A 27537-nucleotide genomic window follows, 5' to 3' on the forward strand; every position below is an offset into this window, starting at 1 on the left:
TTCAGGGTCAATGCCTGTTACAGGATGCTCAGGGCTGGTATGCGGGGATGACCCAGAGGGAGGATAAGGGGAGGAGTAAGGTGGGAGGGGTTTCGGGAGGGGGAACTCATGTACACCCAGGGCGGATTCATGTCAATGTATGGCAAAACCAACCAATATAATATTGTAAAAATAGTTAGCCTCCAATAAAAATAAAAATTAAAATAAATAAATAAAATAAATCCTAAAAAAAATAAAATAACAGAACAACTGAAATAGATATTTTATGGACAAGGCAGTCATAAGAATCTATAACTGTGTATACATATCTATTAAATGATATTATTTTGATTCTAATTTTTTTTAAAAAAAATACAGATGTAAAAACAACATGTAAAAACAATTTTATTTGTAAAAATAAATAAATGTGAAAAAGAGCCAATTGCACAACTTGGAAAATACTTACATAGCTATTGACATTTTTAAAAAACCCACCTCAGAGTACGAGTCTAAACAAGACACAGAGAATGGATTATTGTATTTGAAGATAATGCTAAGAAATGAACCCAGAACTCAGCATACCAAGACAAAGATGATAGTTTTGGGGCTTCCTTGGTGGCTCAGCTGGTAAAGAATCTGCCCGCAATGCGGGAGACCTGGGTTTGATCCCTGAGTTGGGAAGATCCCCTGGAGAAGGGAATGGCTACCCACTCTGGTACTCTGGCCTGGAGGATCCCACAGTCCATGGGGTCAAAAAGAGTCAGACACGACAGAGCGACTTTCACATTCACACACTTTAAAAACGTGAAAGGACATGGATCTCCAAAGGGAGATATATAACCTTCCATACAATTGCTTCTTGTCAATCATAAATTTGAAAAACTCACCTTCGATGTTTTCACCTGTTGAAAATATTGCAAAAGACAAAATCAAGGGAGGACCTCATCAGTACTCCACAAGGGACCTCCCTCAGCATGGGCTATGATCCAGGGATCAATACTCTATGGCTCTGGTTCTTCAACAAACCAGACACGTTTCCACCATATTCCTGTCTTTTGTATTCTTGGCTCATCTCCCCTGAAGAGTTAAATACTTTCTAGATCATCTACACAGAGAATAACAACCCCGCGTACTTTCTCTTTGAGGGTGGAAATGGAAGTGAAGTCGACTGATCACAGAAACGAGCGGGGACAGGCCATTACAGTTTAACCAGTGTGTAAAGAAGGCTCTTGTGTAACCAGCTATCTGGACCCTTCTCTTCGGAGAGTTTGGTTTTACAGCGAATTGCTGTGGGGATGAAGCTTTATAGCTTGGGCGTCCTTGTCGCCACTGCCCTGTTCTGTGGGGAGCATGCCTTCGCCTTTCAGAGGTAATCTGCTGGACCCCTCGGTGGTGCTGGGTTGTTTTCCCCCATTTGCTTGACCCTTCTGGAATCTAGTCAGTGCACTGGTCTAGGGAGCAAAACATTCAAGTCTGAAGGTCACCTCTTCCTGAAGCTTTCCACATGTTGCTCTTCCAAATTGTAGATTTCAGTACAATAAGGCTCTCACTAGATCTAGGGTCTTTTTTTCTTTTCTGGCTCTAGTTTTATTACTGAGAAAACTCTGAATGGTATGTATATTCAGCAGCTATGAAAATTAAAGAAATTGAGTCTTCTGATTTTTTTAAGTGTTTAATTATTTACACCTTAACACTTCACATGATTTTTATTTTTCTTGTCTTCACATATATGATGTGTTGACTGCAGATGATTTATTTATTTTTGTACGTGGAACATGGGAGGGAGAAGAGGGTTTATATCACACTGGAGGTCTGGGTTGTGCATGGGTGTTCAGCATGGAATAGGAAAGGAAGAACAGGTGTGTTATAAGAACACACGTGTAAACATATCTCGTTCTTATTTTGCTTGGCAGAGTGATTCCCTTAGGACTTTCTGCTATAAACCACTCCAAAGAACTCTAGCATATATAAACATGATGTAAATATTTCTGAGGCTATACAGACTATTGTTATTAACTAGTCAGTTTTTAAGCTTTTCAAAATTGATATTATTTCCTTTGGAATTATCTTTTTAAATTTTTCATTTTTTTTAATTGGTAGACAATTGCTTTACAATTTTGTGTTTTTCCTGCTATACAACAACAGGAATCAATCATAATTAAATATGTGTGTGTGTGTGTGTGTGTATCCCTACCCTCCTCAGCCGCCCCCCAACACACCCCTCTAGGTCATCACAGAATGCCAGGCTGGGCTCCCTGTGTTATTTAGCAACTTCCCACTGTCTGTTTTACTTGTAATAGTGTATATATGTTAATGATACTTTCTCAGTTCATCTAACCCTCACCTTCCCCAGCTGTGTCCGTTAAGTCTGTTCTTTGCTAGGTTCATCAGTACCATTTTCTAGATTCCATATGCATGTGTTGATATACAATACTTGTTTCTTTCTTTCTGATTTACTTCACTCTGTATAAGAGGTTCTAGGTTCATCTGCCTCACTACAACTGACTCAAATATGTCCCCTTTTATGACTGAGTAATATTCCATTATTTAAGTGTGCCACAACTTCTTTATCCATTCATCTGTCGATGGACAATCTAGGTTGCTTCCGTGTCTTGGCTACTGTAAATATTGCTGCAGTAAACATTGGTGTGCCGTCTATGGGGTCGCACAGAGTGGGACACAACTGAAGTGACTTAGCAGCAGCATCAAGGTATATGACCAGTGGTAGAATTGCTGGGTCATAGAGTCGGACACTACTGAACTGACTGATCATGAACGTATAGTAGATCTATTCCTAGTCTTTTAAGAAGTCTCCATACTGTTTTCCATACTGGCTGTATCAGTTTACATTCCTACCAACAATGCAAGAGGGTCCCCTTTTCTTCACATCCTCTCCAGCATTTATTGTTTGTAGATTTTTTTGATGATGGCCATTCTGATTGGTGTGAGGTGATACTTCATTGTAGTTTTGATTTGCATTTCTCTATTAATGAGCAATGTTGAGGATCTTTTCATGTGTTTATTGGCCACCTGTTTGTTTGTCTTCTTTGGAGAAATGTCTGTTTAGGTCTTCTGCCCATTTTTCGATTGGGTTTATTTTTCCGATCACCAAGAGTCAAGTAACAAATTCCATCACCAAAGGATTGTTAAGAAATTGACACAGAAGTCAAACTGTTAGGGTAATTGGTTCCTTATGTCTCTATGTAGTATCAAGAAATGAGATGACTATGATTTCTAAGGTTCTTGCTAGTTTGAATATTGAATTACTTGGATAAAGGATATAGTTTATCCAAGTAATTGGATATTACTTGGGTAAAGGAGAGGGATAGAAGAACTGTTGCAGGAAAGGGGACCCCTTCTAGGGCCTGAAACTGGGCTCTTGCCTAACACTTGGGAAAGAATTGTCCAAGGAGACACATGCTGACAAAGCAAGAGACATTATTGGGAAGGGCACCCGGGTGGAGAGCAGTAGGGTAAGGGAACCCAGGAGAACTGCTCTGCCCCGTAGCTCGCAGTCTCGGGTTTTATGGTGATGGGATTAGTTTCCGGGTGGTCTTTGGCCAATCATCCTAATTCATGATGATCCTGGAGGCGCATGCATCGCTCAGCCAAGATGGATGTTAGCAAGAGGGATCCTGGGAAGTGGATGGACACCTGGTGTCTCCTTTCCACCTCTCCCGAACTCTTCCGGTTGGTGGTGGCTTATTAGTTCCATATTCCTTATCATCTCCTGTCATAAAACAACTCATGCAAATGGTTACTATGGTGCCTGGCCAGGGTGGGTGGTTTCAATCAGTGTGCTTCCCCTAACAGAACTGCTGTCAACACATCCGACCTGGATACTGTAGGCAATGGCAGCATCATTCCCAGAGAGGGAAAGGGGAGGAAGTACATGAGGGTTTAGCTTCTGTGTTGTCCCGGGCACTAGGATAGGCCCTTAGGAATGTTATCCTGCTAAACCCCCCAAATCCTCCACTCCAGGGATCGTTTTTCCTGACATTTTACAGAGGAGGAAAATAAGCCTCCTGGGAGAATAACATTGGCCCCATATCAAATAGTAAATGTAGAGTTTGGATTCAATCCCATTTTTTCATCATTTCAACACTTTTTACTGCATAGCACTGCTTCTAAAAATTATAGAAATTAGGAAGAGAGCCAATTTGAAGGGAGGTCAGATTTAGTCACAGTGAGATGGCAGAGACAGTTGGTCTGGAAGGCAGACTGGGAGAGGGGGTAGGGCTGAGGGTCTACGGCGTCAGGTATGACAGTGACCTTAGGGCTTCTCAGGTGGCTCAGAGAGTAAAGAATCTGCCTGAAATGAAGGAGACCTGGGTTCAATCCCTGGGTCAGGAAGATCCTCTGGAGAAAGGAATGGCAACCCACTCCAGTATTCCTGCCTGGAGAATCCCACAGACAGAGAAACCTGGTGGACTATATAGTCCATGTGGAAAGAATGGACATAACTGAGGGACTAACACTTTCACTTCACTTTCCCACTTTTAGCCCAGCCCAGCACAAGCATCGTCACCGCTGGCTGTGGCACTCTGGTGGGCTCACCTGCAGACCACCATCTGCATCCTATAGTGAACTAAACTCCTTGGTAAGACAGCCGTTAGCAAGAGGTGCCGAAGCTTGACCATGTTGTTGCAAAACAAGTAAGCTTATAATGGTTCAGTAGGACTAAATATTACAGACATACACTGAAAGAAAGTAGTAAATGAATGAGGAACATTCCGTCATTCATGGCTGTTCTTACTATTTTTTTTGCTTTGGTTTGGCCAGAAAATTTGTTCAGGTTTTCCCATAAGATGTTACGAGAAAATCCAAACAAAGCTTGTGGCCAACCATATACTTTAACGTCTGATTGATTGTTCAGTTCAGTTCAGTCGCTCAGTCGTGTCTGACTCTCTGCGACCCCATGAATCACAGCACTCCAGGCCTCCCTGTCCATCACCAACTCCCGGAGTACACTCAAACTCATGTCCACGGAGTCGGTGATGCCATCCAGCCATCTCATTCTCTGTCGTCCCCATCTCCTCCCGCCCCCAATCCCTCCCAGCATTAGTCTTTTCCAGTGAGTCAACTCTTCCCATGAGGTAGCCAAAGTATTGGCCTAAAGTTTCAGCTTTAGCTAAGTCCTTCCAATGAACACCCAGGATCCATCTCCTTTAGAATGGACTGGTTGGATCTCCTTGCAGTCCAAGGGACTCTCAAGAGTCTTCTCCAGCACCACAGTTCAAAGACATCAATTCTTCGGCAATCAGCTTTCTTCACAGTCCAACTCTCACATCCATACATGACCATGGGAAAAACCATAGCCTTGACTAGATTGTTAGTCAGTCCCTAAGTTGTGTCTGACTCTGTAACCCCATGGACTGCAGCAAACCAGGCTTCCCTGTCCTTCACCATATCCCAGAGTTTGCTTAAACTCATGTTCATTGAGTCGGGGATGCCATCCATCCATCTCATCCTCTGTCATCCCCTTCTTCTCCTGCCTTCAGTCTTTCCCAGAATCAGGGTCTTTTCCAATGAGTCGACTCTGCACACCAGGTGGCCAAAGTATTGGAGTTTCAGCTTCAGTCCTTCCAGTGAATATTCAGGATTGATTTCCTTTAGGATTGACTGGTTTTATCTTCTTGCTGTCCAAGGGACTCTCAAGAGTGTGACTGATACTTATGCTTGAAAAGAGGGAAAGGACTATGACTATATCTTAATCAAATTATATTATATTGACAATACTTAATATTTTGTGCCTACCATGCAGGTCCCCAAGTATTGGGGGAGGGAGGAACTGCAGCTTTGTAGGCAGATCTGATTCTTGGGTCCTATTTCTCCACTAGAAATAAAATCACAAATCTTGATTCTGAGTAAAAATAATTTTTTTTTACCAAATGTTTCTGAGCATCACTCTTCCAGGAATTGTCTATTACTGAAGCTAAAAGAAAAATCTAATTTTATTCAGGGTGACAGACTTGGATGAATTATTTCTGTGGGTAAAATATATAACCCCTCCTAAAAAGAACTAGGGGTCTGGCTTTTTCCTCAACCTGTTCTTTGTTATCATTTTCTTGGCATGATCATTTTCCTAATAATGCTTAGTGTTCAGGCAATCTCTCAGTGGCTGATTTGTAGGTGCATTTTGATAAATCTCATCAGTGAAATGCTCTGGAATGGAAACAAAAAATGTTTTAAAGGCATAAATACCATATGCCAAAGAGAAAGGCAGCCAAAATAAAAAAGTCTCCATATTCACTTGCTTTTAAAGGCCAAACACTATAAAGGGTAAAAATAAAATACTAGCAAGAATCTTGTAAACAGTCGTTAATTGCATTCTGTTCTGATTACCTAAGTGCAGGCAGTCAGCTGAGGCTATTTATTTGGAAAGAGGAAATGAAAAGAAGTAGGAAGAAAAGAAGGAAAACAAATTGGAGAGTGAAGAAAGGTTGAGGATAGAGGCCTTTTGAATTATTAATAGACCAGAGGAAATGTTCTTTCTGTTGACTTCATATACTATCTGCCACCTGGAAACCAGCTTGTTCTCTTTCACTTAGCTCCCACTGATATATTATTTTCATCTTAGAGAACAGGGCACTAGTAGCTTTAAAATGCTGTAATGCAGAAAACAAAATTGCTGCCTTGGGCTATGTTCGGTGGTTCAGAGGCATCTCACCAGCTTTTTAAATTACAAAACAATCTTTCAGAGCTATGGCAAGTGTGAACCGTCCCTGTATACCATACAGAGGACAGACCTTGAGGAGCATAATCATATTCTTGGAGGGGACTCTGCAGTTCAGTTCAGTTCAATTCAGTCACTCCGTCATGTCCGACTCTTTGTGACCCCATGGACTGCAGCACACCAGGCTTCCCTGTCCATCACCAGCTCCAGGAGCTTGCTTAAACTCATGTCCATTGAGTCAGTCATGCCATCCAACCATCTCATCCTATGTCATCCCCTTCTCCTCCTGCCTTCAATCTTTCGCAGCATCAGGGTCTTTTCCAAGGAGTCAGTTCTTTGCATCAGGTGGCCAAAGTATTGGAGTTTCAGCTTCAGCATCAGTCCTTCCAATGAATAAGTGAAAGTTAAGTTAGTCATGTCCGACCCTTTGCAACCCCATGGACTGTACCCTACCAGGCTCCTTTGTCCATGGGATTTTCCAGGCAAGAATACTGGAGTGGGTTGCCATTTCCTTCTCCAGAGGATCTTCCTGACCCAGGGGTCGAACCCATATCCCGCACTGCAGGCAGACGCTTTACTCTGTGAACCACCAGGGAAGCCAGGTTCCAATGAATATTCAGGACTGATCTCCTTTAGAATGGACTGGTTGGATCTCCTTGCAGTCCAAGGGGCTCTCAAGAGTCTTCTCTAACACCACAGTTCAAAAGCATCAATTCTTTGGCACTCAGCTTTCTTCATAGTCCAACTCTGACATCCATACATGACTACTGGAAAAACCATAGCTTTGACTAGATGGACCTTTGTTGGCAAAGTAATGTCTCTGCTTTGTAATATGCTATCTAGGTTGGTCATAGCTTTTCTTCCAGGTAGCAAGAATCTTTTAATTTCATGGCTGCAGTCACCCTTGCAGTGATTTTGGAGCCCCCCAAAATAAAGTCTGTCACTGTTTCCATTGTTTCCCCATCTATTTGCCATGAAGTGATGGAACTGGATGCCATGATCTTAATTTTCTGAATTCTGAGTTTTAAACCAACTTTTTCACTCTCCTCTTTCACTTTCATCAAGAGGCTTTTTAGTTCTTCTTCACTTTCTGCCATAAGGGTGGTGTCATCTGCATATCTGAAGTTATTGATATTTCTCCCGGCAATCTTGATTCCAGCTTGTGCTTCATCTAGCCCAGCATTTTGCATGATGTACTCTGCATGTAAGTTAAATAAGCAGAGTGACAATACACAACCTTGAAGTACTCCTTTCCCAATTTGGAACCAGTCTGTTGTTCCATGAACAGTATGAAAAAGCAGGAAATGTTGCCTAGGTATTAAAACTCAGGAGCAGGAGAGTTGAGTTTCAACCTCAGGACTGCTACTTGTCATGAGCAATTTGAGTCGTCTTTGAGCCTTGGTTTAAAATGACCTGCAATTTCACTGTGCTTGTATTTTTCACTCTATTTTTGATGCAAGCCTTCCCCCATCACCAAATTATTATTGGTTAAATCCTCTAACTCTATCCCTTCAGAGATGTCATCAAAACATGTCTTTATTTTTCATCTCTCATTGCCCCAACATATCCTACATGGCAGAGTAATCTTTCCCTGCCCTTCCATAGAAAGTAAGTTCTATGACTTTTTATCCCACTCTTAATTATTGACTGGGAGATTTTTGCAGAAATGCACACCTGTGGTGATTTTTCTTTTGGCCAGCCAAAAATTAATTCTGTTATCTTACTAACACTTTGCGGGTTATTATATTCAACAGTTATACCTGACACACCTGTGGAGTGTAATTTCTGTGAAATATTGTCTCTGATCCACTCTTCAGTAGAAGTAAAAGAGCATTCTTCAGCACTGTGAGCTTCATTTTCACTTTATCAGAATCAGTCACTAAGGTTTTTTGTCTTTTTGTGGTCTAATATTCACATTGTCTGAATCAGAACTATATTCTGAAGAATCATCATCTTCATTAGTATACATGTTGCTTGGACAATCAGAGAAAGGATATGCATAAAATTCACAAAAAAATTCTTCTTCACTTAAAATTTCACGATGTGTCATTTTTGAAATTTTTTTGCTAAAATATACAGTGTGTGTGTTATAATATACACAGTCGTGTCTGTCTTTTTGCGACCCCATGGACTGAAGTGCGCCAGGCTCCTCTGGCCATGGGATTTTCCAGGCAAGAATACTGGAGTGGGTTCCCATTTCCTTCTCCAGGGGATCTTCCTGACCCAGGGATCAAACACTCGTCTGCTGCACTGCAGGTAGATTCTTTACCGTCTGAGCCACCAGGGACACAAGGTAGGAACAAAAACCTAACATAGCAAAATGTGAATGAGAACAATAATCCTAAGTTATGTAATGAACCCTTGACTAATTTTAAGCTCTAACAGCTTCGCATGGTGATGTTAATTGTATCACCCTCTACAGGATAAAGTTACCTGTAAAGTCAGATGTGACTCCAATTCTAAGAATCTTGCTTTTACCTCCAGATTCTTGCCACTGTAAGATCTCACCACTCCTTTAGGTGGCACTATTGGATGGCATCTGAGCAATAACTGCATCCCATGAAGTGGTTTTTCTTTGGATTTTATTTACCAACCTAGACCCTTTTGGCTCAGAAGTAAAGAATCCACGTGCAATGCAAGGGATGCAGGAGATGTGGGTTTGATCCCTGGGTCCAGAAGATCCCCTGGAGGAGGGCATGGCAACCCACTCCAATATTCTTACCTGGAGAATCCCATGGACAGAGTAGCCTGGACGGCTACGGTCCATGGGGTCAGAAAGAGTAGGACATGATTGAAGCGAATGAGCATGCATGCATACACAACTGGAGGCCAGCCTTTGCAGGTTTAGCTTTTCACAGGTTTAGCTTTCTCAGGCACCAGTCCTTCTGTCTGTAAACTCCCTACTAGGCTGAGTTGAAGGAAGTAACACCCCAAACTTCATCCCTTTGGGAGAGTGGGAATTGAGAGAGAATCGCAGCAACTTGTTGCAAAGAATGTCAACTTAAAAATAAATGCACAATGTGAGAGTCTCGAGTTAAGTCTTTTTGGGGGGCACAATGAGGACTGCAGCCCAGGAGACAGCACCTCAGAGGAACAGCTCCAAAGAGGTGGGGTGGAGGGTGGGGGCTGGAGTTCACTATATCTGTGATTTTTGGTGACGTGGGAATACATGCAATCAGGCACATATTTTTCCAGATTTCTTCTGGTTTTGTGAAGCCTTTGCTAGTCATGAGGAGCAGCTGTCACCATGAAAGATTTTGATGCTTTTTTAGATAAGAGGAGATACAAGAACTGGGCTCTTAAATCTGGTCTGGAGAACATTTAACTATCTGAAGACCTGTCCTGACCATTTCCCCAGTTTACCTCATTTCTGCTCTCCACGCTGAACTCCCTTCGGCAGGGGGCGGGGGTGGGGTGGGTGGGTGGGTGGGTGGGTTAAAGGTCAGCAGCACCTGATTTCATGCTTATAGAAGTAGATGGCAAGCACCCTTGGCAAGTGCCAATTTGTAGTTGATAGAACTAGTTTCACAAATCCTCCTCCTCTCTCCACTATGACCACATTTCCTGGTCTCTAAGTAAGGCGGCACAGAGCCAGGAAATGGATTTTCAAAACTGGAAGGTTTGACATAAGGTGATCTCATTACTTAATGAGACGAAAGGCCACCATCTTGGGGCCTGGCTGAACAGGAATCCCGTCAGGAAGCTCTTTCCCTGCTCTGGTTCCTGTTGCCAATGATGAACCCGAGTTTGATGCAAGCAAGACAGGCCTTTATTCAATGGTCAGAGGATAGAGAAGGAGAACTCAAACTCCAAAGGTACTTTCTCTCTGAAGGGAGGGGAGTACGGGAATTTAAGGGTTAAGAGGCAGCCAGGTCATCATGAGGAATGCTGGGCTGGAAGAAGCACAAGCTGGAATCAAGATTGCCGGGAGAAATATCAATAACCTCAGATATGCAGATGACACCACCCTCATGGCAGAAAGTGAAGAGGAACTCAAAGGCCTCTTGATGAAAGTGAAAGAGGAGAGTGAAAAGGTTGGCTTGACACTCAACATTCAGAAAACAAAGATCATGGCATCTGGTCCCATCACTTCATGGGAAATAGATGGGGAAACAGTGTCAGACTTTATTTTTGGGGGCTCCAAAATCACTGCAGATGCTGATTGTAGCCAGGAAATTAAAAGACGCTTACTCCTTGAAAGGAAAGTTATGACCAACCTAGATAGCATATTAAAAAGCAGAGACATTACTTTGCCAACCAAGGTCCGTCTAGTCAAGGCTATGGTTTTTCCAGTGGTGATGTATGGATGTGAGAGTTGGACTGTGAAGAAAGCTGATCGCCGAAGAATTGATGCTTTTGAACTGTGGTGCTGGAGAAGACTCTTGAGAGTCCCTTGGACTGCAAGGAGATCCAGCCAGTCCATTCTAAAGGAGCTCAATCCTGGGTTTTCAGTCCTGGAAGGACTGATGTTAAAGCTGAAACTCCAATACTTTGGCTACCTCATGCGACGAGTTGACTCACTGGAAGAGTCTGATGATGGGAGGGATTGGGGGTGGGAGGAGATGGGGATGACAGAGAATGAGATGGCTGGATGGCATCACTGACTCGATGGACATGAGTTTGAGTGAACTCCGGGAGTTGGTGATGGACAGGGAGGCCTGGTGTGCTGTGATTCATGGGGTCGCAGAGAGTCGTACACGACTGAGCAACTGAAATGAACTGAACTGAACTGAGCTGAACTGAGGCAGCCAGGTCATTAGGGCTTAAGGGAGTGGGCGGAGAATTCCCTGGGTGGAGAATTCCAGGGCCAGCCCAAGTGCAATCTAATACTCCTTTAAACCCAGCAAGAATTGTGCCAGCAGAGTACAAAGACCCCCTTCCAGTAGAGATCTAAGCGTGGTGATGAAGTAAAGTTATCACCTCTGCCGAACTCCAGTACTTCTGAAACAAACTCAGAAATCAAGGCCAGGACAGCCTTCAGCCTATTTTGCCCTCTATCTAGGATTTGGCCTGTCCAGTCTGGTTTTGTTGTGGGCCTTCATAGCGTCCTGTTGATAAAACCCAGCTAGACTGTCCAGTTAAGACCAGTTTCTGTGCCTGGGGCCTGGGCTACATAGCATCTGACCGACCCCATCTCATTATTTGATTCTGCTGCATTGCCCTTTGGTCAAACTGGAGATAGGAAGAGTCCAGCTCACCACAATTGGAACTTGGACATATTATTATATTAGTGGTATTATGGTAATTACATATTATTGGAATGGTGTTACATATTAATGGTAAATTTATACCCCCATCACTATGGTGCTGCTGCTGCTGCTAAGTCACTTCAGTCGTGTCCGACTCTGTGTGACCCCATAGACGGAAGCCCACCAGGCTCCCCCGTCCCTGGGATTCTCCAGGCAAGAACACTGGAGTGGGTTGCCATTTCCTTCTCCAATGTGTGAAAAGTGAAAGTGAAGTCGCTCAGTCGTGTCCGACCCTTAGCGACCCCACAGACTGCAGCCTACCAGGCTCCTCCATCCATGGGATTTTCTAGGCAATAGTACTGGAGTGGCTTGCCATTGCCTTCTCCATCTTATCTTCTAGTCAACACAAAATTTCCTTTACGTGGACCTGCACTTCAACCTCTATTCGAATAGTGAAGAGATCGTTGTTTTGTAAGGCGTTGTATTTCATTGTTAGGTTAATTTGGAAGGAGTTTCATTTTAAAATTTAGAAGTAAATTCTAAAAGTATAATGATTTAATTATACAAATCCCCACATCCTGTTTGTAATTGAAGTATAGTTGATTTTACAATATTGTGTTAATTTTGGATGTATAGCAAAGTGATTCAGTTATACATTATGTATTTTTCAGATTCCTTGTTTATAGGTTATGACAAGACATTGGCTATAGTTCTCTGTGCTATGCACTAAATCCTTGTTGTTTATCTGTTTTATATGCAGTAGTGTGTATCTGTTTATTCTATACTCCTAATTTATCCCTCTTCCCACCCTTTCCCCTTTGGTAACCATAAATTTGTTTTCCGTCTGTGAGTCTGTTTCTGTTTTGCAAATAAATTCATTCGCATTATTTTTTAGATTCCACATATAAATGATATCATATTCCCTGCTGACTTATTTCACTCAGTATGATAATCTCTATGTCAATCCATGTTGGTGTAAATGGCAATATTTCATTCTTTCTGTATAACTGAGTAATATTCCATTGTGTGTGTATGTTGTTTGCTGTTTAGTCGCTAAGTTGTGTTGGACTCTTTGAGACTGCATGGACTATAGCCCGCCAGGCACCTCTGTCCATGGGATTTCCCAGGCAAGAATACTGGAGTGGGTTGCCATTTCTTCCTGCAGGGGATCTTTCCGACCCAGAGATTGAACCCAGGTCTTCTGTGTCTCCTGCATTGACAGGCAGATTCTTTACTGCTGAGCCAACAGGGAGGGAACGTGTGTGTGTGTGTGTGTGTGTATCACATATTCTTTATCTATTCATCTGGTGATGGACACTTAGGTTGCTTCCATACCTTAGCTTAGTGCTGCTATGAACATTGTAGTACACATATCTCTTTTCAAATTAGAGTTTTCATCTTTTCCGGTTATATGCATAGGAGTGGGAATCTTGAATCATGTAATAACTCTATTTTTAGTTTGTAAAAATAACTATTTTTCTTAGTGGCTGCACCAATTTACATTCCCACCAAGAGTGCAAGAGGGTTCCCTTTTCTCCATACCTCTCTAGCATTTATTTATAGACTTTACCATGAGAGCCATCTGACAGGTGTGAGGTGATAACTCATTGTAGTTTTGCATGTTTCTAATAATGAGCAATGCTGAGTGTTGAAGAAAAATTAATCTCTTTGATCTAAGAAAGAAACAAAAAATTTTATTTGAGCCAAGTTGAGTATTATAACCTAGGAAGAGCATCTCAGAAAGCTTGGAGAACAGTTCACCTGTTAGAAGTCAAGGCATGGTTATATTAAATAAAAGTTTATTCTGAGATAGAGGGTTGACTATTAAATGACATACTATTGACAGTTTACAAAATCCATATCTAAGGATCATCGTGATCCTTACAAGATCAGGAGGGAGTGTGAGTGTTATCTTTTAAGGAGTTGTCTTACTGATGCTAGGAGTATGTTGCTCTTTAGACAGGTATGTCTCCTGATTGGGGGGGTAATTCAGATGAAAGGTATGGGAGAGAGAGGAGGCCAAAGAACAGAGAAAATTTTTATGTTTAAATTTTTCCTGTCCTACCATAAAAAATTAATTTTATTTCACATGAATACATTTTCCTGTGCCTGTTGGCCATCTGTATATCTCCTTTGGAGAAATGTCTATTCAGGTCTTCTGCCCACTCTTTGACTAGGTTTTTTTTTAATATATCAAGCTGCATGAGCTGTTTGTATGTTTTGCAAATTAACCCCTTTTCTGTTGCATTGTTTGCATGTATTTTCTCCTAGTCGGTAGGGTATTCTTTCATCTTTTCATATAGTATTTTCTGAAGTCTAAGAGGATTGTGCCTCCAGCTTTGTTCTTTTTCCTCAGGACGTATCCCCACTTTTTTATGAAAGTGAAAGTTGCTCAGTCGTGTCTGACTCTTCGTGACCCCATGGACTATACAGTCCATGAAATTCTCCAGGCCAGACTACTGGAATGGGTAGCTGTTCCCTTCTCCAGGGGATCTTCCCAACCAGGAATCGAACCCAGGCCTCCGACATTGCAGGCGGATTTTTTTACCAGCTGAACCACAAGGGAAGCCCACTTCTTTATACTTCACTTCAAAAGAAATCTTTGAGTTGGTCACTCTTTTGTTCAAACTTCCAAAATGGTACCCAGGATTTAAGACCTTCAATGATCAGGTCCTAGGCCGCCCATTTATCCTGGTTATATTTCCTGGTATATCCCGATGTAAGCCCCATATTCCTGCCCACCTGGGTCACATGCCATTCCTTGAGCTCTGATTTTGTTTCCCACTTATGCATCAGCACTTAACACCATTTCATCTCCAATTCACTTGCCAAAATTCCATCTGTCTTAGTGTTAGGCCATTCACTGCCCATTCACCAGTCAAATCCTACCTATTTCAAAAGTCCAGCTTAGAATGTCTCCATCCTCTGACTACCCCAGACAAAAGTAACTCCTGATGTTACATTCTTATAGCAGAGTATTGATACTGTTTGTATGGCAATTTTTCATGTTTTATCTCACACAGTAGGCATTTGTACTGCTGTGGGCTAGTTTCCCCAGGAAGCAGACTCTGAGATAGTGATTAGCATGTAGGGAATTTACTGGAACGGGATCTCAGGAGCAACATGTGTGGAGGAATAAAGGAAGGAGATACGAGCTGAGGAGGAATTGAACTGTGATGCAGTCTTAACAAGGGCCTCAGCTGTGCCTTCAGAGCAGATTCTTAAAGACATCAGTCGTAAAGATGTCGGGATGGTTGGGCTAATGAAAACCTACTGTGTAACACAGGGACCTGTACTTGGTGGTCTCTGGTGACCTACATGGAAAGGAAATCCAAAAATAGAGGGGGTATATGTGTACATAATAGCTGATTCACTTTGCTGTACAGGAGAAACTAACAAAGTATTGTAAAGCAAGTAGACTCCAATAAGAAAAGAAAAGAAAAAAAACAATCCACCTCCGCATGCTTGAGTATTCCTTTCCCCAGTGGGCAGAGTGACCTGAGTAAACAGCCATAGCTTTCTTTCGAAAAGGACTGAGGAAGAGCCTTCTCTCTACTGCGGCAGGGTCTTTCTTTGTGGGGACCTGACTCCTCCCTCAGGCAAGAGATTCTATTGGCTAAGAAGTGGCCCAGGCCTGGGAACTGGACAGTGGATTGAGTTTTGACTGGGACAACTGTCCTTAGCCACTCTCACCCATCCCTGACTTCTTTTGACTGTAAAGATTGAGCAATACCTTTGTTGGCTGCCGTCTTTCTTGCCCCTAAGAACTCTCTGTTCTCTTAATTAATTCCAGTTTTCTGAGAGTCATTCCCTCTGGGTACCACTCTGACCTTGCTGCTTTTTATAATAATCATGCCCATCATGTTACAGCCAGTTAAGCACTGCCACCTGGCTTTAAAGCAAAGCAATCTCATCACCCCTGTTGTTATCAGGACTTCCCTCTGTAGTGTCATCTCTGACCATCAGCCTTCAGCGTCTACTCCTACCTCCCCCCACTGGCCTCCAAACTAATACCTAGGGTTAAGTCATGACAGAACCTGGGTGTCCAAGTGCTGAGTGTGTTAATAAGGAACAAGATCTCTGTCCCTAAAGGGGTGCACTTGCCCATGATACTAGATTTGACATTCTAGTTAGAGCCTTGGGAGGTGGTGCTAACTACCACCAGGATGACGCTTGGAAGCTTGGAGAAAATAATGGCCTGTTCTAAGTGAACCAGGAATGTCAGAACTATTGTGGCAGATGTTGAAAAGGGGGATCAAAGTATTCCTAGGGCATGGGACTTCCTTGGTGGTCCAGTGGCTAGGACTCCGTGTTCCCAATGTACGGGGACCCGGGTTCCATCCCTGGTCAGGATACTATATCCCATGTGCCATAACTAAAGATCCGGCATGCCGCAATGAAGGCTGAAGATCCCATGTGCTGCAGCAAAGACTCAGTGCAGCCAAATAAATAAATACTAAAAAAATTCCTAGAGAAGGATATGCCAGAATAAAAGTACTATGGAAGGCTAGGAAAGTCACCAGTAACTATGTTCCAGTGATGAGCCAGAGACATTTGAAAACAATAAGGAATGTGCTTGTAAGAGGGCCACCAGCATTGTTAAGAAGTTTGGTAGTGTTTTTTTCAGAGTCAGAGTAACTTTTTTTATGTAGTTTCCCCCTGATTAAAAAATGAAGAGTTCTTTTTGGTTAGAGAAGTAAACAATACGGAAAATCATACAATTAGGAAGAAAAACACTGAAATTTCATCACCCTGTGAAGATATCACATTCTGGTGATTGTGCTTTCATGCATTTCTCTATACATTTATGTGAAAGCGAAAGTCACTCAAAAAGTTGTGTCCAACTCTTTGCATAGTCCATGGAATTCTCCAAGCCAGAATATTGGAGTTCCCTTCTCCAGGGGATCTTCCCAACCTGGGGATGGAACCCAGGTCTCCTGCATTGCAGGCGGATTCTTTACCAGCTGAGCCATCAGGGAAGCCCAAGAATGCTGGCGTGGGTAGCCTACCCTTTTCCAGTGGATCTTCCCAACCCAAGAAAGGGTCAAACCAGGGTCTCCTGCATTGCAGGTGGATTCCTACGAGCTGAGCTACCAGGATACCTGTGTACAATTTCACATTAGTTGAGTATCATCTCTCATGTGGAAGTTTGGAGACCTTAGTTTTAACAACAAGCTTTATTTGCTCCCTCTACTTACCTACCCAATCCAATGATGGTGGTCATTCCCCACCATCCAAATCAACGTTAACAATGGGCTGTCTATTTGTTTAGAACTTTTCTCCTGTTTTCAACACTTAATAATTTTCTTCTTGCTTTCCAACGTATTATTTTACAAAAATGGGATAATATTTCATACAATTCTCTACTTATTTCTTGCTTCTCTCTCTTAATAAATAATGTAAATCTCCCTTAAGTTAACTATTCTTTTATTTTATTTATTTATTTGGCCATGCCATGGAGCATTCAGGATCCTAGTTCCCCGACCAGGGATTGAACCCATGCCCCCTGCAATGGGAATGCAGAGTCTTAACCACTGGACCATCAGGGAAATCCCCCAAGTTAAATATTTTAAATTGACTCTTTCTTAATAACGGCGACAAAACATTCTAGAATGTGGAGATATCACCAGCATTTAAAAATTCACTTACTGATAAGCGCTCGTGTGGTTCCTGGACTTCCCAGGTGGCACAAGTAGTAAAGAATCCACCTGCCAAAGCAGAAGACTCAAGAGACGCAGCTTCAATCCCTGGGTCGATAAGACTCCCCTGGAGTAGGAAATGGCAACCCACTCCAGTATTCTTGCCTGGAAAATTCCATGGACAGAGGAACTGGTGGGCTACAGTTAATGGGGTCTCAAAGGATTGGACATGACTGAGCACTCATATATGTGGTTCCCAGTTATTGTTACTATTAATCATCCTGCAACACATATCCTTGGACATATACCCTTGGTCACTGGTTGAGGAGTTTATGCTTAAATTGTACCATTAATTGACACAAAACCTCTGAATTTATTGTTTCTGTGAGCTCCTCTTTATCTCTTTTGATAATCAAGTCTCCATAGATTTATTTCTAGAATTTAGAATCCTTTAATCAGGCTTTTCCATGGCATCTGGTCCCATCACTTCATGGGAAATAGATGGAAAAACAGTGGAAACAGTGTCAGACTTTATTTTTGGGGGCTCCAAAATCACTGCAGATGCTGATTGCAGCCATGAAATTAAAAGATGCTTACTCCTTGGAAGGAAAGTTATGATCAACCTTGATAATATATTAAAAAGCAGAGACATTACTTTGCCAACCAAGGTCCATCTAGTCAAGGCTATGGTTTTTCCCGTGGTCATGTATGGATGTGAGAGTTGGACTGTGAAGAAAGCTGATCGCCAAAGAATTGATGCTTTTGAACTGTGGTGTTGGAGAAGACTCTTGAGAGTCCCTTGTACCGCAAGGAGATCCAGCCAGTCCATTCTAGGGGAGATCAGTCCTGGGTGTTCATTGGAAGGACTGATGCTAAAGCTGAAACTGCAATACTTTGGCCACCTCATGCGACGAGTTGACTCACTGGAAAAGACTCTGATGCTGGGAAGGGTTGGGGGCGGGAGGAGAAGGGGATGACAGAGAATGAGATGGCTGGATGGCATCACCGATTCTGTGGACATGAGTTTGAATGAACTCCGGGAGTTAGTGATGGACAGGGAGGCCTGGTGTGCTGTGATTCATGGGGTCGCGAAGAGTCGGACACGACTGAGCGACTGAACTGAACTGAACTGAATCAGGCTTTTCAAAATAAACCATCCTCCACCCTGTTATCAAAATTATTCTTACAAATCACATGTCATATGATGTCAGTTTCCTAACTCCTAATTGCCTACAAGATAAAGGCTAAATTTCCAATGTGCATTGGAAAACTTCTCTAGGGGAGAATGAACGTAAATTTCCAAACTCTCTTCTGTTTGGCTACCATTATTCTCTTGCCCTAAATACCTAAATCCTACACTTGGCAAAAATAAACATCTTTCCATCTTCCCAACAATGCCCTTTTGTCTTCTGCCAGCCTGGCTTTCCACTGCTAACTTACCAGTTGCCTCTTCCATGAAGCCTTTCCTAATAGTGACAAGCAGAAGTTATCATAACCTTTTGAGCTTCTAGAGTTCTTGGTACATGTTTTTGTTTTAATTAAAATTTTATCTGAAATATTTTTAGATTTAGAGAAAAGTTGCAAAAATATTAGAGAGTTTTTGTATGTACTGCACCGAGTTTCACTAATATTAGCATTTTATATAATCATGGTATTATTTGTCAAAACTTGGAAACCGACGCGGGTACTCTACTATTGACTAAACTGCAGGCTTTATTCAGATTTCACCAGTTTTTCCACTGTTATGTTCCAGGGCCCCATACAGGATACCATGTTTCATCATGTTGCATATGTTCAATTTCTTGAGTGCATTGTTTTATGTGTGTGTGTATATGTATGCACACGTATATATTAGTTTTCAATTAGAAGGAAGGGTGAACTTGGTTACTATTTCTCCATCTAGAGTGAAACAAAATCTAGGTTGTTTAAAATCTATGGTGAGATCCTCTTTTATTTCAATATTTTGTTTCTTTTCATAATTACCTAGAAGCCCTTCCCTATATAATTTATCTTATTTTCACTTTTTACTTAATCTCAAACTCCTGTGTTTGTTTTTCTCCCAGGGGCCAGGTTTTATCTGCTCTTCCTAGAACCTCCAGGCAAGTTGAAATTCTGCAGAATGTTACTACAACATACACGGTAATTTCTCCATCATTTAGCTTCATATTTCGTGTCTTCATACTGAGTTTTGTGAAAGAACGGTGTGCCGTGTTCTCGCCTATATGTAGTCTGGCTTGTATATAGTTGGTACACACCCTCTTCTCACAGTTCTCTCCTCTCCTCTGGTCACTTCATTCCCCAATAACACGTCCTGCATTTGTGTCTTTAACTTTTCAGCCAGTTAAAATGATAGTGACTTGTGATTCAAAGTGCAAACCAACAAAGATGCTACAATAACAGAAGTCCAACAGATGTTATAGCAAACACCCTCTTCCAACAACACAAGAGAAGACTCTACACATGGACATCACCAGATGGTCAACACCAAAATCAGATTGATTATATTCTTTGCAGCCAAAGATGGAGAAGCTCTATACAGTCAGCAAAAAGAAGACCGGGAGCTCACTGTGGCTCAGATCACGAGTTCCTAATGGCAAAATTCAGACTTAAATTGATGAAAGTAGGGAAAACCACTAGACCATTCAAGTATGACCTAAATCAAATCCCTTATGACTATACAGTGGAAGTGAGAAGTAGATTTTAGGGACTAGATCTGATAGATAGAGTGCCTGATGAACTATGGATGGAGGTTCGTGACATTGTACAGGAGACAGGAATCAAGACCATCCCTAAGAAAAAGAAATACAAAAGAGCAAAATGGCTGTCTGAGGAGGCCTTACAGATAGCTGTGAAAAGCAAAGGAGAAAAGGAAAGTTATACCCATTTGAATGCAGAATTCCAAAGAATAGCAAGGAGAGATAAGAAAGCCTTCCTCAGCGATCAGTGCAAAGAAATAGAGGAAAACAATAGAATGGGACAGACTAGAGATCTCTTCAAGAAAATTAGAGATACCAAGGGAACATTTCATGCAAAGATGGGCTCAATAAAGGACAGAAATGGTAGGGACCTAACAGAAGCAGAAGATATTAAGAAGAGGTAGCAAGAATACACAGAAGAACTATACAAAAAAATGTTCATGACCCAGATAATCACAATGGTGTGATCACTCACCTAGAGCCAGACATCCTGGAATGTGAAGTCAAGTGGGTCTTAGGAAGCATCACTGAGAACAAAACTAGTGGAGGTGATGAAATTCCAATTGAGCTATTTCAAATCCTGAAAGATGATGCTGTGAAAGTGCTGCACTCAATATGCCAGCAAATTTGGAAAACTCAGCAGTGGCTACAGGACTGGAAAAGGTCAGTTTTCATTCCAATCCCAAAGAAAGGCAATGCCAAAGGATGCTCAAACTACCGCACAATTGCACTCATCTCACACACTAGTAAAGTAATGCTTAAAATTCTCCAAGCCAGGCTTCAGCAACACATGAACCGTGAATTTCCAGATTTTCAAGCTTGTTTTAGAACAGAGGAACCAGAGATTAAATTGCCAACATCTGCTGGATCATGGAAAAAGCAAGAGAGTTCCAGAAAAATATCTAGTTCTGCTTTATTGACTATGCCAAAGCCTTGGACTGTGTAGATCACAATAAACTGTGGAAAATTCTGAAAGAGATGGGAATCCCAAACCACCCAACCTGCCTCTTGAGAAACCTGTATGCAGGTCAGGAAGCAACAGTTAGAACTGGACATGGAACAACAGACTGGTTCCAAATAGGAAAAGGAGTACATCAAGGCTGCATATTGTCACCCTGCTTATTTAACTTATATGCAGAGTACATCATGAGGAGCGCTGGGCTGGAAGAAGCACAAGCTGGAATCAAGATTGCTGGGAGAAATATCAATAACCTCAGATATGCAGATGACACCACCCTTATGGCAGAACGTGAAGAAGAATTAAAGGGCCTCTTGATGAAAGTGAAAGAAAAGAGTGAAAAAGTTGGCTTAAAGCTCAACATTCAGAAAACTAAGACCATGGCATCTGGTCCCATCACTTCATGGCAAATAGATGGGGAAACAGTGGAAACAGTGGCTGACTTTATTTTCTTAGGCTCCAAAATCACTGCAGATGGTGACTGCAGCCATGAAATTAAAAGACGCTTACTCCTTAGAAGGAAAGTTATGACCAACCTAGATAGCATATTAAAAAACAGAGACGTTACTTTGTCAACAAAGGTCTGTCTAGTCAGGCTATGGTTTTTCCCGTGGTCATGTATGGATGTGAGAGTTGGACTATAAAGAAAGCTGAGCACCAAAGAATTGATGCTTTTGAACTGTGGTGTTGGAGAAGACTCTTGAGAGTCCCTTGGACTGCAAGGAGATCCAACCAGTCCATCCTAAAGGAAATCAGTCCTGAATATTCATTGGAAGGACTGATGCTGAAGCTGACACTCCAATACTTTGGCCACCTGATGTGAAGAGCTGACTCATTTAAAAAGACCCTGATGCTGCGAAAGATTGAAGGCAGGAGGAGAAGGGGATGACAGAGGATAAGATGGTTGGATGGCATCACCTACTCAATGGACTTGAGTTTGGGTAAACTCCAGGAGTTGGTAATGGACAGGGAGACCTGATGTGCTGCGGTCCATGGGGTCGCAAAGAGTCAGACCCGACTGAGTGACTGAACTGAAATGAACTGAATAGATGTTTGTTTTAAAAGCTTAGCTAAAGTGTAAACATAAAAACACTAAAGAAAACTGGCTAACATTTTCATGCCTGGGACTGAACTCCTCTGAATATAGAAAACTGTTAAGAGTTAAAAAATATCATGATAAAATATTCGCTGGCTCCATGGTTATTGGGCTAAGGTTTTCTGAGATTAGAGATATAAGAGACTTGTTAAGGGGTCTGCTTGTGAAGGATGAAGAAGGAGCTGGAGGTGGTGGGGAGCACCCACAGACCATTGAGCAGCCACCACTGTGCAAAAAGGGTCATGCCTGGACAACCTCTAGACTGCAGGACAATCCTGATGAAAATCTGACTGGACCATGTAAGTCCTTAAGACAAAGTCAACTGCAAGAGGAAACCCTAATCTGGCAGGAATGGGCCTTCGATGGTATGCCTGCGGTATGCCACCATTGACTGGCTGCAGCCCTGGAGCCACTCAGCCTCAGCCTGTAGGGGATCAAGAGGGACAGCAGCACACAGGGTCAGAGAACTAAGCGTTTCCCAGCAGAATAGCGGCCTGCTATGTTTCCATGGCTACGACACTGCAGACAGAGGAAGTACTGCCAGAAGAAGCGTCCGAGATTCGGGATTTAGGTCTTGTTTGGCCACTACTTGGTGTGTGATTTTTAGATGGCTTAGCTTCAAGCCTTGATTTCTTCATCTGAGCAATCAAAATAATAACTCCTGCCTAGATTATGGCAAAGAGTTAGTAAAAAGATCATAGGCAATAGGTGTGAAAGTGCTTTGAAAAAGCACAGTAAAGCTGGAGAAAAGAAAAAACAAACTGTAAATATTATGGGAAGGTTTTACCCAAAGGCTACAATTAGATTAAAGGAAAGAAACACCAATGTGATGTTAGAATCAAAGGTATGGGATTTTTATTAAAAAAAAGCACCATTAATCAACTTTCTTTCCAGATCAACTTTGATTTCTCTTTAAGCATCTGACATACATGTCCAGTCCTACAGTTGGACTGTAAATATTCATGCGTTCATTCATCAGTTCATTGCCTCAGCAAATATTCATTGAGTACCTCGTAAATTCCAGGCCCTCATTAGCCACTGGGGTTACAGACTAAAACAAGCCCCCTACAGAATAAATGTTTACACTACCACATGTGTGAATGGGATTGGTGACTGTGAGTGGACCAGTGACCAGAAATTATTTTTTCATTTCCTTTATAGATACTCTTTTATGGCGTTAGCTACAGATGAGAACCATGTGAAAAACTGTCTTTGTTTTATCAATTTCCTTCTTGAAACTGCAGATTGTTCTCTGGCAGCCAGTAACAGCTGAATATATTGTGAAGGGATACGAAGTCCATTTTTTTGTGAATGCATCTGATGTAAGCAATGTGAAAGTCCATTTAAATGTGAGCGGAATTCTATTCAGGTAGGCATAATTCCATATTTATTGAGTAACTATTATAAGCACTAGGAAATGGAAACCTGCCCCAGTTTACTATTATAAGCACTAGGAAATGGAAACCTGCTCCAGAATTCTTGCCTGAAAAACTCCATGGACAGAGGAGCCTGGTGGGCTACAATCCATGGAGTCACAAAGAGTCAGACATGACTAGCAACTGAGCATACGCAAACATTATAAGCACCTGTGATGCATTTGGGGTTTCCCAGGTGGCACAGTGGTAAAGAATCCACCTGCCAATGCAAGAGACTCAGGTTTGATCGCTGGATCAGGAAGATCCCCTGAAACAGAAAATGGCACCCCACTCCAGTATTCTTGCTTGGAAAATTCCATGGACTGAGGAGCCTGGTGGGCTACAGTTCGTGGGGTCGCAAAGAGTTGGACATGACTGAGCAACTGAGCACACACACACAACACACACAAAGCGTTTACTAATGGATGGTATCATTGCTTCCTAGAAAAATGAAAACTTACATTAAACATGCCACGTGGAAATCTCTGGAATGGACATGTGATGAAGCCCAAGAGGCTGGCTCCATGACCTTGAACAAGTGGTTTACTACTCAAGACCTTGGTCCTTTGTCTGAAATGGATTGTTAGATTCAGTGATCTCTGGAGCCTCTTATGGTTTCTCCCAGTTCCTTCTTAAAATTCCTCTACTCTGTTCTTGGACTTAGGAAGCAAAATGTAATTCACTTTAGTAGACTTTGTGATATCACTTAAAAAAGCAGTTGCTAAAGGGAATTTTGCTTCAAGAGGTCAGCGAGCATTCCGGAATGTCTGGCTCTAAACTAAATTATGCATTAGGTATGTTTTCTGTTCAAAGCCCATGCCTTCTTCCTTTTAGAGTCTCCTGTCCATATCTCCTTTTGTAACCATTACCCAAGCATCAGTGTTTTCCTGCCGCCCTAGCACTTCCTGGATGCCAGGCAATCTTTGGATAATACACTATGATTATTATAATAACATGTTATTAGTATCCGATGCCTTTCAGGAAAGGTACTAAGCTTTTCTATACATTGTATCTTTTAACCCTTATTAAACCCTGTGAGGTAGATACTATCCTCACTGTGTGTAAGAAAAAATTTTTCAGATTTACAAAGGAGTTTCTCAAGGTCAACCAGGTAGAACGTGGCACATCTAGGACTCTAACTCAGAACGTTCTGATGTCAAAGTCTTGGCTTTTACCTGTTGGTCTAAATAAAAGTCTGAGCCACCAGGGAAGCCCCTGGAGAAGGGATTGGCTACTGCTGCTGCTGAGTCACTTCAGTCGTGTCCGACTCTGTGTGACCCCATAGACGGAAGCCCACCAGGCTCCCCCGTCCCTGAGATTCTCCAGGCAAGAACACCGGAGTGGGTTGCCATTTCCTTCTCCAATGTGTGAAAGTGAAAAGTGAAAGTGAAGTCGCTCAGTCGTGTCCAACCCTTAGCGACCCCATGGACTGCAGCCTACCAGGCTCTTCCATCCAGAGGATTTTCTAGGCAATAGTACTGGAGTGGCTTGCCATTGCCTTCTCCGAGGGATTGGCTACCACTCTCTTCCATGGAGGAGCATGGTGGGCTACAGTCCATGGGGTCACAAAGTTTGACACAACTGAACAACTAACTCTAAATAAAAGTACAGAAAGCTTTATTAGAATGGCAGCTAACTTTTTCTTGTTCATTCCAGGTGACAGAATGGCTCAATTTCGTCTTAGTTAAAATGTTTGTGCCTAAGTTAACTGTATGACCCCTTGCAAGAGAAATTAAATGAGATCACTTTCCTATACCTTCCTTATTCCTGTGTTCATTTAAAAGGCACTAAGTCACCATCAAGAAATGTTGATAATGTTGGAGAAAGGGTCAGGTTTTGAAGGCCCTGAAAACATACCCTACAGGAGCCACTGTCTCTTCAGCGCCCATGAGGCTCTATGCAGAGGGCTTGTGAATTTCAGCCCATCATGCTAGCGGTGTTTTCACCTTGAGGTTGCTAGATTTCTTAGTGATTTTCCCCCGACACTTGCCTGTTGTGTCTGTGATGGGCCACGAGGGAAAATCAGAGCCCTGTTTGGAAACCAGCTCATACTCTTGTTTCATCACCCAGGGTCCTGGTGGAAAATGTGGAAGATCTTATCCGGCAGCAGACTTCCAATGACACCATTAGCCCCCGGGCATCCTCCTCCTACTATGAACAGTATCACTCACTAAATGAGGTAAGTTGTCAAGTTTCTCTCCAAAATTCCTGTTTTCATTGAATGAGCATTGCCATTTTAGTCATGGGAAATTATTAGAGAATCATAATTGGTGGAAGAGGGTGGAAAAAAAAATCACTATTAGATTGATCATACAGAAGTAATTCGTCCTTCTGTAGACATCTTGCCTGGAAAGATTGCATCATATTTTGGACTTTGCCCCTCTAAGCAGGCTATTTGTCCATAGCTAAGAATATCTCTGACTGTCAGGAGTAACACTGCATTCTAAGGAACAACAGGAAATTAAAAAATAGGACCTTTTTATTGAAACTGCCACAAAAAAATAGCAGTCTGATCATTATCCTAAATGAATTCTTACCGAATAATTGCCACATTATCTCACTGAATTTAAGGAATTTATTCACTTATATTTAGGACACAGTAAAGTGTTTAAGTGCATTCTATTCCCTTTAGAAGGAACCTATTTAAAATAATAATAGTAATAGTAATGATTGAATGATGCCTGTATTTTAATATTTAAGAAATTGCTTTTTTTTTTCCTCTTAGTACTTACAGGTTACAATTTTCCTAGAGGAAACCTAAGCTTGATACCAATGTTCAATTGACCTCAATAAGCTTTCACATCATATTCTAAGAGCCATTTCCCCATATTTGTTCCCTTAAAGGGTAAACCCCTTGGAGCCCTTTCTTTTCAACATAATATTCTCCAAGTAGTACAAATCCCTCGATACCTTTTATTCTTTCCTAGGAGTACTGCTATATTCCTTAATAGAAGTTTTTTTTTTTTTTTTATCATTTTTGGCTAGGTGCCCAGAAACTGTTAAGAAACATATCCATATTTTTAAGACATCTAACACTTAAATAATAAGCATCCATTTTCTATTTGATCTTCAAATGCATCTGTTCCTTTCCAGTTAGTTAAACCAGAACTCAGTCTTCCCTAGTGGCACAGATGGTAAAGAATCTGCCTCCAGTGCAGGAGAACTAGGTCCAATCCCTGGGTCGGGAAGATCCCCTGGAGAAGGGAATGGCTACCCACCCCAATTTTCTTGCCTGGAGAATTCCAGAGACAGAGGAGCTGTCAGGCTACAGTCCATGGGGTTGCAAAGAGCTGGACACGACTTTCTTTCAAACCAGAGATCAGCATGCTTCTAGAATTGATGTGCCTGGCTGGCAGACGGGGATCCTAACATTTCCGCCCTCTCCTCTCTCTCTGCTACCTTGACTTTGCCTGTTCCATCTAAACGATCTCCATCTGGCTGCCTACATCAGCCCTGCACGAGTGAACTTGAGGCCTGGAGTTGAGAGGTTGGGTAGGCAGCGTTTACAAATGGAGAAGAGGACAGTGTCACTGCTGTGTTGGGTTTGGTGGGAAGAACGAGATGCCTTAAACAGAAGTATTTAAAATATGTTTCTGAGGTTTTCCTGACAGACCAGCGGTTAGGATTCCTTGTGTTCAGTGCCAAGGGCCCAGGTTCAATCCCTGGTCAGGGAATTAAGATCCTACAAGCTGTATAGTGCAGCCTAAATAAATAAATAAAGGATTTGAACATTTAAAAAGAGTATTTTTTTGGTATATTTAAAATATTTTGTTTGAAGAGGTTATTATTTTTCTTACCCTCTCCCCAGGAAAGAGTTGGAAAGACATGGGAGGAAAACAGTATCAATTAGCCATAGTAGTAGTAGTGTTCGACTCTGCAACCCTGTGGA

General features: G+C 42.0%; 1 protein-coding gene across 1 annotated transcript in view; it reads left to right on the forward strand.

The window, feature by feature from the left end:
* The first annotated feature begins 1274 nt into the window (after window positions 1–1274).
* Window positions 1275–27537, forward strand: part of CPB2 (carboxypeptidase B2) — a 66475-nt gene continuing 40212 nt past the window's right edge. Inside the window, exons 1-4 of the mRNA XM_055426819.2 lie at window positions 1275–1348; window positions 19547–19622; window positions 23478–23602; window positions 25719–25827. Of these exons, the coding sequence (XP_055282794.2) occupies window positions 1275–1348; window positions 19547–19622; window positions 23478–23602; window positions 25719–25827 (384 nt within the window). The remainder of the gene's footprint in view (window positions 1349–19546; window positions 19623–23477; window positions 23603–25718; window positions 25828–27537) is intronic.

This window comes from Moschus berezovskii, chromosome 13 (assembly GCF_049115385.1).
Source record: "Moschus berezovskii isolate FMDL1 chromosome 13, NW_MosBer_1.0, whole genome shotgun sequence".
In the NCBI taxonomy this organism is placed as follows: Eukaryota; Metazoa; Chordata; class Mammalia; order Artiodactyla; family Moschidae; genus Moschus; species Moschus berezovskii.